At 44.6% G+C, this 17,603-nt stretch overlaps 1 protein-coding gene across 5 annotated transcripts in view; it reads left to right on the top strand.

Annotated features, from left to right (window-relative positions):
• The window catches only part of AK9 (adenylate kinase 9), a 406,441-nt gene extending 397,513 nt beyond the window's left edge, over positions 1-8,928 (top strand). For all 5 annotated transcript variants that reach the window (XM_063917113.1, XM_063917112.1, XM_063917116.1 and 2 more), the window contains exons 39-40: positions 8,353-8,467; positions 8,627-8,928. In XM_063917113.1, coding sequence (XP_063773183.1) covers positions 8,353-8,467; positions 8,627-8,829 — 318 coding nt within the window. In that variant the 3' untranslated portion in view covers positions 8,830-8,928. The remainder of the gene's footprint in view (positions 1-8,352; positions 8,468-8,626) is intronic.
• Positions 8,929-17,603: the final 8,675 nt, after the last annotated feature.

Raw genomic sequence — 17,603 nt, 5'->3', positions numbered from 1 at the left:
GATAACTAAATTTCCCTTCCTTCGAAGGAATATCATCATTTCGGTCATTACTTCAGTAAAGACCCGGGGTGCCGTGGACCATCCCTACGGCAGCGTCCGAACTGATACAGTTCTGTACCATAACCTGAAATACCCTTGGTGAGAAGGGTAAATTTTGACATGAAGGTAAGCATCCTTGATGTCCCGAGACATCATGTAGTCCCCTTCTTCCAGGTTTGCAATCACTGCTCTGAGTGACTCAATTTTGAATTTGAACCTCTGTATGCAAGTGTTCAAAGATTTTAGATTTTAAAATCGGTCTCACCGAGCCGTCTGGCTTCGGTACCACAATAGTGTGGAATAATACCCCGTTCCCTGTTGCAGGAGGGGTACCTTGATTATCACCTGCTGGGAATACAGCTTGTGAATGGCTTCCAAAACTGCCTCCCTGTCAGCGGGAGACGTCGGTAAACAGACTTTTGGAAACGGCGAGGGGAATACGTCTCGAATTCCAATTTGTACCCCTGAAATATTATCTGAAGGATCCAGGGGTCTACTTGCGAGTGAGCCCACTGCGCACTGAAATTCATTGAGAACGGGACCCCACCGTGCCTGAACTTGTAAAGCCCTAGCGTCATACTGAGGGCTTGGCAGAGGCGGAAAAGGGTTTCTGTTCCTTGGAACTGGCTGATCTCTGCAGCCATTTTCCTCTCCCTCTGTCACGAGCAGAAAAGAGGAACCCTTTTGTCCGCTTGCCAACCAGGACTGCGCCTGATAATACGGCGTCTTATTTTGAGAGGCGACCTGGGGTACATCCCCTCTTTTAAGGCAATACTTCCAAATGCCGTTTGGAATCCGCATCACCTGACCACTTTACTGGAATAATTGGACAACGCACTTATACTTGATGCCAGTCGGCAAATATTCCGCTGTGCATCATGCATATATAGAAATGCATCTTTTAATTGCTCTATAGGCAATAATATACTGTCCTTATCTAGGATATCATATTTCCAGTCAGGGAATCCGACCACGCCAACCCAGCACTGCACATCCAGGCTGAGGCGATTGCTGGTCGCAGTATAACACCAGTATGTGTGTAAATACATTTTAGGATACGCTCCTGCTTTCTATCAGCAGGATCCTTAAGGGCGGCCATCTCAGGAGAGGGTAGAGCCCTTATTTTTACAAGCGTGTGAGCGCTTTATCCACCCTAGGGGGTGTTTCCCAACGCACCCTAACCTCTGGCGGGAAAAGGTATACTGCCAATAACTTTTTAGAAATTATCAATTGTTATCGGGGGGAAACCCACGCATCATCACACACCTCATTTTATTTCTCAGATTCAGGAAAACTACAGGAAGTTTTTCCTCACCAAACATAATACCCCTTTTTTTTGGTGGTATTCATATTATCAGAAAAGTGTAAACTTTTTCCATTGCCTCAATCACGCAATGTGTGGCCCTATTGGAAATCACGGTTGTCTCTTCACCGTCGACACAGGAGTCAGTACCCTTGTCGGCGTCTGTATCTGAGGTAACGGGCGCTTTAGGGCCCCTGTATGAGACGTCTGGACATGCACAAGCTGAGTAGCCGGCTGTCTCATGTCAACCACTGTCATTTATACAAAGCTGACACTGTCACGCAATTTCAACAGTACATCCACTCAGGTGTCGACCCCCTAGGGGGTGACAACACTATTTCAGACACTCTACTCCGTCTCCTCATCATTTTTCTCCTCATACATGTCGACACCAACGTACCGACACACAGCACACACACAGGGAATGCTCTGATAGAGGACAGGACCCCACTAGCCCTTTGGGGAGACAGAGGGAGAGTTTGCCAGCACACACCAGAGCGCTATATATATATACAGGGATAACCTTATATAAGTGTTTTTCCCTTTATAGCTGCTGTATTGTTATATACTGCGCCTAATTTGTGCCCCCCTCTCTTTTTTAACCCCTTTCTGTAGTGTAGTGACTGCAGGGGAGAGCCAGGGAGCTTCCCTCCAACTGAGCTGTGAGGGAAAATGGCGCCAGTGTGCTGAGGAGATAGGCTCCGCCCCTTTCTCGGCGTCCTTATCATCCTTTTTCTGTATGTTTTGGCAGGGGTTAAATGCATCCATATAGCCCAGGAGTTATATGTGATGCATTTATTTTAGCCATATAAGGTTTTTTTATCGATTTATTGCGTCTCAGGGCGCTGCCCCCCCCAGCGCCCTGCACCCTCAGTGACCGGAGTGTGAAGTGTGCTGAGAGCAATGGCGCACAGCTGCGGTGCTGTGCGCTACCTTATATGAAGACAGGATCGTCTTCTGCCGCCGATTTTTCCGGACCTCTTCGCTCTTCTGGCTCTGTAAGGGGGACGGCGGCGCGGCTCCGGTGACCCATCCAGGCTGAACCTGTGATCGTCCCTCTGGAGCTAATGTCCAGTAGCCTAAGAAGCCCAATCCACTCTGCACGCAGGTGAGTTCGCTTCTTCTCCCCTTAGTCCCTCGATGCAGTGAGCCTGTTGCCAGCAGGTCTCACTGAAAATATAAACCTAAACTAAAACTTTCACAAAGAGCTCAGGAGAGCCCCTAGTGTGCACCCTTCTCGTCGGGCACAGAAATCTAACTGAGGCTTGGAGGAGGGTCATAGGGGGAGGAGCCAGTGCACACCAGGTGATCCTAAAGCTTTCTTTAGATGTGCCCAGTCTCCTGCGGAGCCGCTATTCCCCATGGTCCTTACGGAGTCCCCAGCATCCACTAGGACGTCAGAGAAATAACGTTATCAATGGTAAGTTTTATCATAACGAATATTTCTCCGGCAGGGTCCACAGATTGTCCCAAAGCAATTTAGAGGTGGGGACGCTCTTGATTGGACAGGAGAATCCTTCGCCCGAATTCAGCGTCCTGAGAGGCAAAGGTATCAAAGGCATAATGTCTAATGAATGTGTTAATGGAAGACCATGTGGCTGCCTTACATATCTGTTCTGCAGAAGCACCACGTTGTGCTGCCCATGACGGACCTACTTTACGAGTAGAGTGGGCAGAGACATTAGCCGGAACAGAGAGATCAGCTTGAGAGTATGCTTCTGAAATTGTCATCCCAAGCCACCTCACCAGCGTCTGCTTATTAGCAGGCCATTCTCTATTATGAAAACCCTAGAGAATGAAGAGAGTGTCTGTCTTTCTGATGGCACTGGTACAATCCACGTAGATCCTTAAGGCACGGACTACGTCCAACGATGCATCTCCCGCGGAAAGGTCCGGCCCCTGGAAGGCCGGGACTACAATTTCTTCGTTAAGGTGGAATTTAGACACCACCTTAGGAAGATACCCATATTGGGCTCTGAGAACCGCTCTATCTGGATAAAAAAATCAGAAAAGGAGGGCAACATAACTATGCCCCTAAATCTGAAACTCTTCTAGCTGAAGCAATAACTAGTAGAAAGAGAACTTTAGCTATCAACCATTTAAGATCCACTCGTTTAAGTGGTTCAAATGGGGCAACTTGAAGGGCCATTAGGACTAAACTTAAGTCCCAAGGCACTGTAGGAGGAACAAAAGGAGGTTAAATGCGCAGCATTCCCTGGAAAAAAGTGCGCACATCCTGTAGGTTAGCAAGTTTCTTTGGAACCATACAGTCAATGCTGATACTTGCACTCTCAAGGAAGCCACCCGTAGACCTTTGTCCATTCCTGCCTGAAGGAATGCCAAGACTCTGGAAACTCTAAACGTCCTAGGGTCAAATTTCCGGTCACTGCACCATTGAATATAGGCTTGCCATATTCGGTGATAAATGCGAGCTGAGGAAGGTTTTCTTGCTTTGAGCATAGTTTGAATTACCTGTTGTGAGAATCCTCTTACTTTCAGGATGTAAGTCTCAAGAGCCACGCTGTCAAAGACATTTTATCTAGGTCCTTGTGATAGCAAGGACCCCGAGACAGTAGATTTGGACGTTGAGGGAGTAAGACTGACGCATCCATCGACATCCTCTGCAGATCTGTGTAACAATGTCTTCTGGGCCAAGCCGGAGCTATTAGTATTACGGCGCCCTGTCCTTGTTTAACTTTCGCATTACCCTGGGTAACAGGTCGATTGGTGGAAACATATAGGCCAGACGAAAATCCCACCTCACTCACAGGGCATCCACAAAGATCGCTCTGGGATCCTTTGTTCTTGACCCGTATGCAGGAACTTTGTTGTTCTGGCGTGACGCTGTGAGATCTCTCCGGTAACCTAAAAAGCAACAGAATTGCAGCGCACAGAAAAAGCCTCAACCAATGAATAAAAAGGTTTTTTATTTAATTAAAACAATTTATTATAACCTTGGGACAAGTGTATAAACTTTAAAACACATCACCATCTAATAAAATTGTCTGCATTAAATAATCCAGCAATTTTAACCTATAGTTTAAAGCCAAACATATGCAGGAAAAGCTCTGTTTACATATCCAGCGCTACCTTGTAGCTAATCTTCAACAATGTATCAGCAGTATTACTTTTATGGAGCTGCTGCCAGTGTATCACCCAAGTCAATTAAACTACATTCAGATGGACATAAATTAGTTAATGGACTCCCCTGATGTAATTCTTGACAACCAGAGAGTTACGGACATTCGATTCCTATATTCGTAAGTCCAGTGTCCACAATTGTATGTAAGTAGCTGGCCAGCTACTTTAAATATCACTGATGCAGTAATGAGCTATAAACAATGCTCACATCCTCCCCTGCTGCTGGTGCCGTACCTTTTTTGTGGCAGTCTTTTCAGGGGGACTGAGATATCTCATTTCCACACGTTAAGTTTCAAACTCCCCTTCCTCCCCGACTGCTAGGTGCTTGATCCTTACGTGGCAGTCTTTTCTGGGAGACTGAGGTACAGAGATCCAAACGTGGTAACCCCCATTTGTCTACCAGATTTTGGAAGACCTCTGGGTGTAAAGCCCATTCGTTTGTATGAATGGCATGTCGACTGAGAAAATATGCTTCCCAGTTTAGGACCTCCGGAATGAACACTGCAGGCAAGGCTGGAAGATGAAGTTCTGCCCACTGTAATGTGTGACCTCCTTCATTGCATTCTGGCTGCGAGTTCCTCCCTGATGGTTGAGGTACGCTACTGCCATTGCATTGTCTGAGCGGATTTGGGCTGTCCTTTGCCTGAATAAATGCAATATATATGGCCCAAAGTTCCAATATATTTATTGGCAGGCAACTTTCTTCCTTGGTCCACTGCCCCTGGAAGCAACACCTTCCTGACACTGCTCCCCAGCCAGAGCCGGCCCTAACCAATATGATGCCCTAGGCAAGATTTTGCCTGGTGCCCCCTAGCACAGATGCTAGTTCCGCCTCTGACCCTGTACCCCTTTCCCAGCACGATCACCCCTCACCCATAGCAGTCATCATTTTGGTGGGAACTTTGTGGTCAGCGGTGAGGTTACTTTCGGTCAACCGCTGACCACAAAGTTCCCACCATTGGTTACAATGGAGCGCATAGGCGCTACATTGTATCACTGCCGTGTGCTGCCTGTCATACACTACAGGAGCACACAGCCAATCAGGAGGGTGCCACAACGTGGCGCTCCCTGATTGGCTGATGGAACCCTCTTAGACAGAAGTCAGGGGGGGTTCCTGGCATTCGGGGAAAGGGGTCCCATGTGAAAACATGGGGCCCCTTTCAGTGCGAGGTCGGGTGTCCGTTTTGTTATTTTGCAAAGTACCAGGATTACAAATAGAAAAGAAGAGGAGCCATCTACACTGGATTATGTGAGTATAATTTTTCCAACAGGTACCCCATGGATTCTACATGGAGAAGAGGACCGACCCTCGTGTGAACATAGGTAAGTATGTGTGTATGGAGGTGTGGATGTATGTATTAAACTTTTACTTTCAAGGTGTGTGTCTTCTGTTTTTATTGGGGTATTTTTTTTAGTAGTACTACAGGTACCAGCGGGCCCGGTTTTCCACCGCATGCTGGTACATGTGGTTCTCCAAGTACCAGCTTGCGGGGGAGGCTTGCTGGGACTTGTAGTACTGCTACTAAAAACAATATTCATTTTTTGACAAAAATGCTATCAGCCCCCCATCCGCAGCCCTTGGATGGGGGGGACAGCCTCGGGCTTCACCCCTGGCCCTTGGGTGGCTGGAGGGGGGGGACCCCTTGATTGAAGGGGTCCCCACTCCTCCAGGGTACCCCGGCCAGGGGTGACTAGTTGGGTATGTAATGCCAGGGCCGCAGGGACCAATATAAAAGTGTCCCCCGGCTGTGGCATTATGTATATGGCTAGTGGAGCCCGGTGCTGGTTTCAGAAATACGGGGGACCCCTACGCTTTTTGTCCCCTGTATTTTTGGAACCAGGACCAGGCGCAGAGCCCGGTGCTGATTGTTTAAATATGGGGGAACCCCTGTCATTTTTCCCCCCATATTTTTTCAACCAGGGCCGGCTCAAAGAGCCCGAGGCTGGTTTGGCTTAGGAGGGGGGACCCCACGCATTTTTTTGTTTTAACAATGATTTTTATTTTAATAAAGGTGCACAATGAAGCCCAGCACGGATCTCACAGATCCGGCCGAGATTCATTGTGTTAAAGTCGGCAGTGTTTTACAAGTCACTCACGTAAAACACTGCAAAAAAAAACGAATGACATCGACATCGGTAAATACGAAAATGCAGAATACGACAGCTTAGTAAATTAATCGTAATAAATTCAAAAAGTTGCAACTTTACACTTTCGATGTCATTCGTGATTGAACTTTAACCTCAATCGGGAAAATACGAATTTTAGTAAATATACCCCACAGTCTGCATATTCTCACTGCAGTCTACACCCAGAATGTATGTGGCACTGTGCACTTAGTCCTATATCAAAGATATTTCTTCACCTCTCAATGGTGGCAATTCAACACGCTATTGAATAGCACTGGGAAAGGGTGGCCACAGCTATTTACATAGCCACATTGTGCAAGTTACCACACCTACAAAATGCCATTTTGTCACTGTAAAAGGCATTCTTTGACTTAGGTGCCAAATGTTATGCTGTTAGCTTGGGCAGTAAGTCCGCAACTCACAATGCAGCACTAGTTTTGTTGGATTTCTGTTCACACCTCAGAAGCGTACGAGCAAAAATCTGTGGTTTATTGACAGTGAACTGACTTGGTTATACAGCACAGAGCAACAGCTGTTATTATTACCCACTTATTTATGGTGATAGAATTATCCACAGCATACCTGATAGCCGTACGTGTGCAATACACATTTTTATTTGTCATACCCTGACAGGAGCCACCATTCCATCTTGGGACAGATAATCTTATACTATCAGATGAACAAAATGAACTCAAAGATAATAGGAAGAGTTTGATATTCCATTAAATAATCTGATATCTTCTACAAGGAGCTGAGATTTTTGCTTTTTTCCATCAAACAATAACCATCATTGCTCTGTTCCGCAAAGCCAGTGTATGATTTAACCTGACAACATTTACTTCCAATTTTTCTTTTTTATATATCCATTTTTTCTTTTTTGTTTATAGTGTATTTTAGCAGTTGTCTTCAAAACATTTAGAATTATATGTACATATAAACCAGCTGTGATATATTACATTGTATAAAATTGTTACAATATTAGATTTGATATTATGACATTAAAAACAGATTTTTTTTTTTGTTAAAAGAATGCGTTCTGCTATGTTCTGCCATACCGAGTCAAGAGGAAGTTCACTAGCACAGGTCCCATCAGTGTGTTTCTATAGGTGAATTATTGGGGATACCTATGCAGATTTATCAAGCCTTGGAGAGTGATAAATTGCACGGTGATAAAGCACCAACCAACCAGCTCCTAACTGTCATTTTTCAAACACAGCCTGTAACATGACAGTTAGGAGCTGGTTGGTTGGTACTTTATCACCGTGCAATTTATCACTCTCCAAGGTTTGATAAATCGGGGCCACAGTCCCCTTGGGATTTTCTCTGTAGCTGATTCTTATTCTTTAATGTCCCCAACTGACCCATAGCAACCAATCAGATTCTACTTATCATTTATCTAGCAGCTTCGACCTAGAAGATAATAGCTAGAATCTGATTGGTTGCTAGGGGCACCATCTCCATTTCTGAAAACCCACACTTTAGTAAATATACCCAATACAGTTATCCATCTGCTCCACGAAAACTGCTCCAAAAGCCCTTTAATACATTCAGGTGATACTAAAATAATGCGAAATGTTCACATTATTTTAGTAAAGAAATTGTTAATAAATATTCTTGATGGTAACAAAGCTAACAAGAATATTGACTTTTGGTGATTGGACAGAAGCAAAAAAAATAATAAATGTATGTATGTATGACATTTTTAGATTTCTGACATAGCAATCATGTTTGTGTTCATACAGGGAGCAGCCACCGCTCTAATAAAGGCATTAAATGATGTAGGTTGTCTGAAGCCTAAGTATCCATTTTTAAGTGTAAAGCAATCGGCCCTGCTGTACATTGCGTATCATCTAAAAGGTAAGCACATTCAGAGTAAAGTCACTTTATATACTGAGAAATTACTAGATATTATACAATTCTATATGTCTTAATTGGATTGCTATACACTGTAAGCATAATGAATTGCCATCTCACATTGCTTGTTTTCACCAAATAATACTAATTGTGCCTTTCTAGCGTTCAACCCACGGAAGTCAGATTATATACGGAACAAATACAAGAAGAAGATGGAGCAGTTTGTTGCGTGTTGCGAACTGATTACATATCTAGGAAACAAGATGACTCACAAGTATAAAGAACCACAGAGAAGACCTGCAGATTTTGACTATAAAATGCAGTCTTTCCTTTCACTTAAGAATGTGGATCCAACATGTATTTAGCACCAACATAACTTTTTAGCAGCTATACAGTGAAATGTGGATGAACAGTTTTCATGTGTATTTTGTAAAATTCTTTATTAAATCTTCAATATGAAATTGTCTGTGTGTGCGCAGAATTGTTAAATTGTTTAATCACTGTGAAGAGAAACATCAATAATTTACATGAGGGAGATTTATAGAAGTGTATATAGAGTAAAAAGACTTAAAAACGTTTAAAATATTACAGCAACCGGATTCTGTAATGGGCCCTACACACTCAGCGAGCTGGCCGGCGGCCGATCTGGCAGTGGGGAAGAGGTGACAGGGGGAGTGTAGTTTCTTCATTCCCCCCGTCACCCAGCTCCATAGCAGTGCATGCTAATATGGACGAGATTGTCCATATTGGCCTGCTTGCATAAGCGACGGGGCACCAACGATAAACGAACGCGGGGCTGCGCATCGTTAATCGTGGGTGCCTAGACACTGAACAACATGAACGAGTTCTCTTTCATTAATGAACGAGAACGTTCATATCGTTCACTTAAATCTTTAACTGTGTGGAGCCCATAACTCTTCTAGTATTGTTTAGAAAGCAAATTTCTGGCTTGTAATGCATTGGAAAGACTATGGGGGTAATTCTGAGTTGATCGCAGCAAGAAATTTTTTAGCAGTTGGGCAAAACCACGTGCACTGCAGGGGGGGCAGATTTAACATGTGCAGAGAGAGTTAGATTTGGGTGGGTTATAGTGTTTCTGTGCAGGGTAAATACTGGCTGCTTTATTTTTACACTGCAAGTTAGATTGCAGATTGAACACACCCCACCCAAATCTAACTCTCTCTGCACATGTTATATCCGCCTCCCCTGCAGTGCACATGGTTTTGCCCAACTGCTAACAAAGTTCCTGCTGCGATCAACTCATAATTACCCCAATGTAAGAAGGATCATGGAGGCACAGGTACCACAGCAATCCCGTTATCACTATCGACATCAAGATGGCCATTAAGGAAAAATTGCAAGATCATTATTACATTTATTTTTTCTATTTGAACTTCTTTGTTTTGATGGAAGTGAAATTCCAGGCTTCCAGTTCCTCTGCAAAGCTGGGTCATACGTAATCAGAGGCGCACAACTTTCAGTTGTGCCGGCAATATTTTTTAATGTAAGTAGTGGCGATAGCAAATTTCCTATTGCTGTGATAAACCGATACAAAATCACAACTGCTTATTAGTAAATAGACCCATATACAGTATATTAGTACATAAAATACATGTAAGTGGCCATAATGGGACTGGATTTTCATCAATTAGATTCATTCTTCAAACCATATCCAAGTCTTTTTGAGTTTATCATGCTAAGTTTAGTTGACTGTGCATATATTATAAATTGGCATATAAGTATATTGTAAAAACTATATATCTGACTAATAAGTAGGTACAGGTTGAGTATCCCTTATCCAAAATGCTTGGGACCAGAGGTATTTTGGATATCGGATTTTTCCGTATTTTGGAATAATTGCATACCATAATGAGATATCATGGTGATGGGACCTAAGTCTAAGCACAGAATGTATTTATGTTTCATTTATTTACACCTTATACACACAGCCTGAAGGTAATTTTAGCCAATATTTTTAATAACGTTGTGCATTAAACAAAGTGTGTGTACATTCACACAATTCATTTATGTTTCATATACACCTTATACACACAGCCAGAAGGTCATTTAATACAATATTTTTAATAACTTTGTGTATTAAACAAAGTTTGTTTACACTGAGCCATCAGAAAACAAAGGTTTCAATATCTCACTCAAAAAATTCAGTAGTTCGGAATATTCCAAATTTTGGAATATTTGGATATGGGATACTCAACCTGTATATATTTCTAGCATTTTACTGACGTTGATTCAGAATAGATTGAAGTAAGTTTTTCTCAGCCCTGATCCACAGAGTGCACATGTAAAATCAAAATGGAAAGATGAAAAATGGAAATGCAATTGTAAGCTGCAAGGTTACAATAAAAATGTGATCACCTGTTGGCAGTTATTTTGCAAATATACAGTACAGTAACTAAAACTCTCTCTTTGAAGTCTCACTGCTTGGCAGAGACTTAAAAAAATACTTAAGTAGGGATGGACATTGAAAACCAATGGTTAGCATCATCGATGTTCCCGATCAGGGTAACCATGTCCTTTCTTCAGAATCACATTATGCAGAACCCCCCCTCAATATTTTACTGGCACCAGAAAATTAAATATATTTAAATATATTTTATCCACTTATCAAAACATATACTATAAAAATCTTTAGCTAAACTTAACACTGTGGACCTTCTGTACCATGTCCATTTGTTTTTTCAATATAATAGCTTTGAAATAGTTTCAAAACTTACGTTTTTAATTTTAATCACCTTTGCTATAGATTGTTTTCATAGTCTTATGGGGTGTGGTATGTTAGGTAGATTAGACTTAGGTTAACAATGTCTAGGTCGACCACTATTGGGCGACAGTAAGTAGGTCGACATGGTTTCTAGGTCGATGTGAGGAAAGGTCGACATGAGTTTTTTTTATTTATTTTTGTGTGTCGTTTTTTCCGTACAGTGACCTGGAACCCCAATTAGTGCACTGTGTCCGCTGGCATGGCTCGTGGCTTTGGGCAAGGTTACCGTTTCCAGTTGTAGTCCATGTGGATCATAAAGTATGAAAAGTAAAGAAAAAAAATGTGAAAAACTCATGTCGACCTTTTGTCCCATCGACCTAGAGTCCCTGTTGACCTAGAAACCATGTCGACCTACTTACTGTCAACCTAAAGACCGGATCCCAGTCTTATGCCGAGGTCATTTTTTGACTTGTCACAGTAACATAACATTTTTCTAATTTTAATTCCCTTTTGATACATTTGGGTGAAAAGTCCTTTTTTTATCGCCACTATAAAGTGATAATTATTGCAACGACATATTGCATAGTGTATCTATCTATGTGTACAGACAATATGCAATGACGTAGTTAACAGACATATTATGTCGGCCATGCAGCACAGCTGATGCTAATATATCATATGACTGTGTGGTTACGGCTGACTTGCCAACTGACCCATCACAACTGGTTGGGCAAATTTAAATGCCCTCCCAGTTGTGATGTTTGGCCAGCTACATCGAGAAGCAGATTGGTGTGTGCAGATTTACTAATCGGCTGCTCGGTCGGTGGATCCATTGGTCAGCAGACAAGTTAGCCAGGTGTGCACCCAGCAAAAGAGTATGCTGGGTGCTTCTTGCAAGATACTTGACTAAACCCTGGTACACACTATCCAATTATCACGTCGATCAGAAGGTTGAGATCTGATCTGCTGCACACGCTATATCGTTCCTGACTTGCCAATCCCATTAAGATCTGAATTAAGTACACACTGAGCAGGAAATTTGTTCAGTGTGGGTTGGACACTGGATTTGGCGGTCAGAATCCCGGCGGTAGAAATACAGATGCCGGAATCCCAACCGCCAGATTGCCGATGGGGGCGAGCGAAACGAAGCCCATTGCGGACTCGCCACGGGTTTTATTCCCACTCCATGGTGTCGTGGACACCCAGGAGTGGGAATAGCTGTGGTGCCGCTACCGCCATTCTGGCGGCGGATTCCAGCATCGGGATGCCGGCCACCGAGATTCCAACTACATCCCTTTCAGTGTGTACACACCAATCGGATAAGTGCTCCGGTGGATCGGAAGTTCGGAAAGATTATTGGATCGGCACACACTTTTATATTGCAGAGATTGTTCCATCTCGTAAACCCAGATCCCCAAGACCATAGTACCTCCAGAAAGATGGGACTCTTTAATTTTTGATCCCACAGAAAGCTAAGAAACTCACCCCCAGGAACCGGAGATATCCATGGTCAAGCAAGTTGCCCTCTCACTGCAAAATTATTAATATTAAGCCCACTCCACTATCCACCCTTCCCCAGTGTATAAAATTCCTCCTACCACCCTGGAAGTCATGTACTACTGGCATCCTTTGATTCAGCCCAATGCCACCCCCTCCCAATCAGTGCAATAAATGAGTAATTAGCAGAAATTACTGCTCCAGGTCCTGCATACTGAGCAAAAGATAGAACACCCTTTACTGCCTGCAGGACATCACAACCACCTCAGACAGCACCCCCCACCCAGACAGCACCACAGCTGGGGGATGAGTAGGGGGCCCAGTGCATTGCTTTATCCAGGGGCTTACACTACCAAGATAGACCTGCCCCCACCTCCATTAGTCATCTCTGTGAATGTCTCCATGTTGTCCGGTAGTTTTTTTTTTTTTTGGTTCTCTACTTTTCTTTGTGCATCTACCCTTTTATCTTTACCTGCATCTCTTATAACACCTCATATATCTCTCCCTACACCTAATTCTAACATTTATCCCCCATCACCCACCTTTTCCCTGTGCCCATCACAACCATTTTTCCTTTTGCCCTGCCCCTCATCCTGGGCAGGGGAGCCCTTGTCTAATTTTTCAGTCCTAGGCCCCACAATTACTGATGGCAGCCCTGCATGGCCACGAGAAACCTTAAATGAAAATGCATGTTGCATAGGGATCACTATGGTTTATAACCAACAGGGAAATGGCACTGATGATCCCATTTGAATGTATATTTTTCTGAATTATGATTTTTTTTTAATAAGAATAAAACTGCTACATAATAGGGGTAAGCCAAGGTGTAATCAGGAAGAGCTGGCAAGTATGCTTCAAACCAGTGATAAGATTTCGGTCAGAGAGAGATTCCACTATCTGACCACTCACAGAACAGCTGCCACTACCAAGCACTCTAAGGGGTATATGCAATTGCGATTGAATTCCCGAAAATGTCGAAAAACGGGACATTTTCGCCAAAAAAAACAAAAAAAATCGACAATGCAATTCAGTACTTTTCGTCAAAAAAACGGACTTTCCAAATTCGACTTTTTGAAATTCGACATTTCTGCAATGGTACAAATGCGGCATTTCGACAAAAGTAAATTCAATTGAAGATTGTAAATTCGACAACAGTGCTTTTAGACAGTAAATTCGTCATTTTCAATCCGCCTCACTTTGCTGGCGGAATCTAATAACATTTTTTAAAAACATGTTTTTTTGTGTGTTTTTTTTATTGGTAATAGCATATCTATTTATATTAGAAGGGATTAGGTACTTGGTTTGTCTATTTAGGAGGCACAAGTATTTTTTATATATTTTTTCAAATATATATATATTTTTTTATGGAATGGGTTGAAAATCAGAAAAAAAAATGCGTGTGGTCCCCCCTCCTAAGCATAACCAGCCTCGGGCTCTTTGAGCCGGTCCTGGTTGTAAAAATACGGGGGGGGAAATGACAGAGGATCCCCCGTATTCTTAGAACCAGCACCGGGCTCTGCGTCCGGTCCTGGTGCCAAAAATACGGGGGACAAAAAGCGTAGGGGTCCCCCGTATTTTTGGAACCAGCACCGGGCTCCACTAGCTGGGGAGATAATGCCACAGCCGGGGGACACTTTGATATCGGTCCCTGCGGCCGTGCCATTAAAACCCCAACTAGTCACCCCTGGCCGGGGTACCCTGGAGGAGTGGGGACCCCTTCAATCAAGGGGTCCCCCCCCCTCCAGCCACCCAAGGGCCAGGGGTGAAGCCCGAGGCTGTCCCCCCATCCATGGGCTGCGGATGGGAGGCTGATGGCCTTTTGTGAAATGAAAGAATATTGTTTTTTGCAGCAGAACTACAAGTCCCAGCAAGCCTCCCCCGCAAGCTGGTACTTGGAGAACCACAAGTACCATCATGCGGGGGGAAAACGGGCCCGCTGGTACCTGTAGTTCTACTGCAAAAAAAATACCCAAATAAAAACAGGACACGAACACCTTGAAAGTACAACTTTATTACATACATGTCGACACACACACATACTTACCTATGTTGACACGACGTTCGGTCCACTTGTCCAAGTAGAATCCATGGGGTGTACCTGAAAATAAAATTATACTCACCTAAATCCAGTGTCCAGTGATATTTGTAATCCACGTACTTGGCAAAATAAAAAAACGCATTTACCCGATCCACACGGACTGAAAGGGGTCCCATGTTTACACATGGGACCCCTTTCCCCGAATGCTGAGACCCCCTGTGACTCCTGTCACAGAAGGTCCCTTCAGGCAATCAGGTAGCGCCATGTCCTGGCACTCTCCTGATTTCCTATGCGTGTCTGAGCTGGCAGACAGCGCATCGCACAGCACCTCCATTAGTTTCAATGGTGGGAACTTTGCGGTCAGCGGTGGGGTTACCGCGGGTGACCTCACCGCTGACCGCAAAGTTCCCACCATTGAAGATAATGGAGGGGGCTGTGCGATGCGCGTCTGACAGCTCCGACGCGCATACAGCCAATCAGGAGAGTGCCACGACGTGGCGCTCCCTGATTGGCTGAAGGGACCTTCTGTGACAGCAGTCACGGGGGGTCTCTGCATTCGGGGAAAGGGGTCCCATGTGTAAACATGGGAACCTTTTCAGTCCGTCTGGATCGGCTATGCGTTTTGTTTTTTTTGCCAAGTACGAGGATTACAATAAAAGAACCGGACACTGGATCAGGTGAGTATATAATTTTATTTTCAGGTACCCCGGACGTCGACAGACGGAGACGTGGCCAGAGTCGGCGTGTCAACATAGGTAAGTATGTATGTGTCGGCATGTATGTAATAAAGTTTTACTTTCAAGGTGTGTCCTGTTTTTATTTAGGTATTTTTTTTGCAGAAGAACTACAGGTACCAGCGGGCCCGTTTCCCCCCCGCATGCTGATACTTGTGGTTCTCCAAGTACCAGCTTGCGGGGGAGGCTTGCTGGGACTTGTAGTTCTTCTGCAAAAAACAATATTCTTTCATTTTTACACATGGCTATCAGCCCCCCATCGGCAGCCCTTGGATGGGGGGGGGACAGCCTCGGGCTTCACCCCTGGCCCTGGGGTGGCTGGGGGGGGGGGGGGGACCCCTTGATTGAAGGGGTCCCCACTCCTCCAGGGTACCCCGGCCAGGGGTGACTAGTTGGATATTTAATGCCACGCCCGCAGGGAGCGGTATAAAAGTGTCCCCCGGCTCTGGCATTATCTGTCCAGCTAGTGGAGCCCGGTGCTGGTACAAAAAATACGGTGGACACTTTTTGTCCCCCATATTTTTTGCACCAGGACCAGGCGCAGAGCCCGGTGCTGGTTGTTAAAATACGGGGGATCCCCTGTAATTTTTTCCCCCGTATTTTGGCAACCAGGACCGGCTCAAAGAGCCCGAGGCTGGTTTTGCTTAGGAGGGGGGACCCCCACGCAATTTTTTTTCTGTTTTTTTACCGGTTTTTTTTACATTTTTAAAAATCTAATCAAAATCCATCAATTGGTCCGTTTTTCGACAGCGGGACTGTCGAATCCGTTTTTCATTGAATATGTCGAATTCCGGCACCCGCCGGCCGGAATTCGACGGTCGAATTGTGTAGAATTTAAAAACGGGCGAAAAAGTGCCGCAATTCGCCCGGAATTGCATATACCCCTAAAAGCGGGTATACACTAGGCGATTCGGAATTGCTGGTGATGGACGACTATATCGTTCAACGATAACATTCAGTGACGTCACCGCCGGCATTCCAGAACATGCAGCTCAGCCCGACTGATGGGTTGAGCTGTATGTCAGCTCAATATTTGTGATCGCAGAATGGCACGCAGGAGCGCGCATAGTTTATCAGTCGCCAATATTAAGGGCCCTACACACTTGCAGAGGTCGGGCAGGGGGGTGATGGGGGGAGTGCCAGTCACCTGGCCCCATAGCCCTGCATGCTAATATGGACGAGATTTTCCATATTGGCTTGCATGTTTAAACGATGAACGAGTGCGGGGTCGCGCATCGTTCATCATTGGTGCATACACACTGAAATATAAGAACAAAGGCCCTCATTCCGAGTTGTTCGCTCGCTAGCCGCTTTTCGCAGCAGTGCACACGCTAAGCCGCCGCCCTCTGGGAGTGAATCTTAGCTTAGCTGAATTGCGAACGAAGTATTCGCAATATTGCGAAAAGACTTTTCTTTGCAGTTTCTGAGTAGCTCGAGACTTACTCTTCCAGTGCGATCAGTTCAGTGCTTGTTGTTCCTGGTTTGACGTCACAAACACACCCAGCGTTCGCCCAGACACTCCCCTGTTTCTCCAGCCACTCCCGCGTTTTTCCCTAAAACTGCAGCGTTTTTCCACACACTCCCATAAAATGGCCAGTTTCCGCCCAGAAACACCCACTTCCTGTCAATCACACAACGATCACCAGAACGAAGAAAAAACCTTGTAATGCCGTGAGTAAAATACCAAACTTCTTAGCAAATTTACTTGACGCAGCCGCAGTGCGAACATTGCGCATGCGCAGTTAGCGGAAAATCGCACCGATGCGAAGAAAAATAATGAGCGAACAACTCGGAATGAGGGCCAATATCTCGCTCACTAATGAACGAGATCGTTCATATCTTTCAGTGTAATCGGCCAGTGTGTAAGGCCCCCATATACACTGACTGGACGATTTCAGCCTAAAAATAATCATTTATTTTTTAGGCTGAAATCGCCTAGTGCGTACCCCCAGCAAAACATTACTCACTGCTGCTGCCCCAAACAGCCCGTATCGCACGTGCGGTTACATGACACACACCGGTTCCCTTCTCTTCTCCTATTACTACCTGAGGACCCAGGGGGTTATGGGAAAGGTCCTCTGCACGAAGAGAATCTAGACCTTACCCCTGATTATGCTACCACTTCCTGCTCTTCTGTCCTCCGTGTGG

Source organism: Pseudophryne corroboree, chromosome 4 (genome assembly GCF_028390025.1).
Source record: "Pseudophryne corroboree isolate aPseCor3 chromosome 4, aPseCor3.hap2, whole genome shotgun sequence".
Lineage (NCBI taxonomy): Eukaryota > Metazoa > Chordata > Amphibia > Anura > Myobatrachidae > Pseudophryne > Pseudophryne corroboree.
Note: the sequence above shows the minus strand (reverse complement) of the source record. Positions and strands in the feature narration are given on the sequence as shown.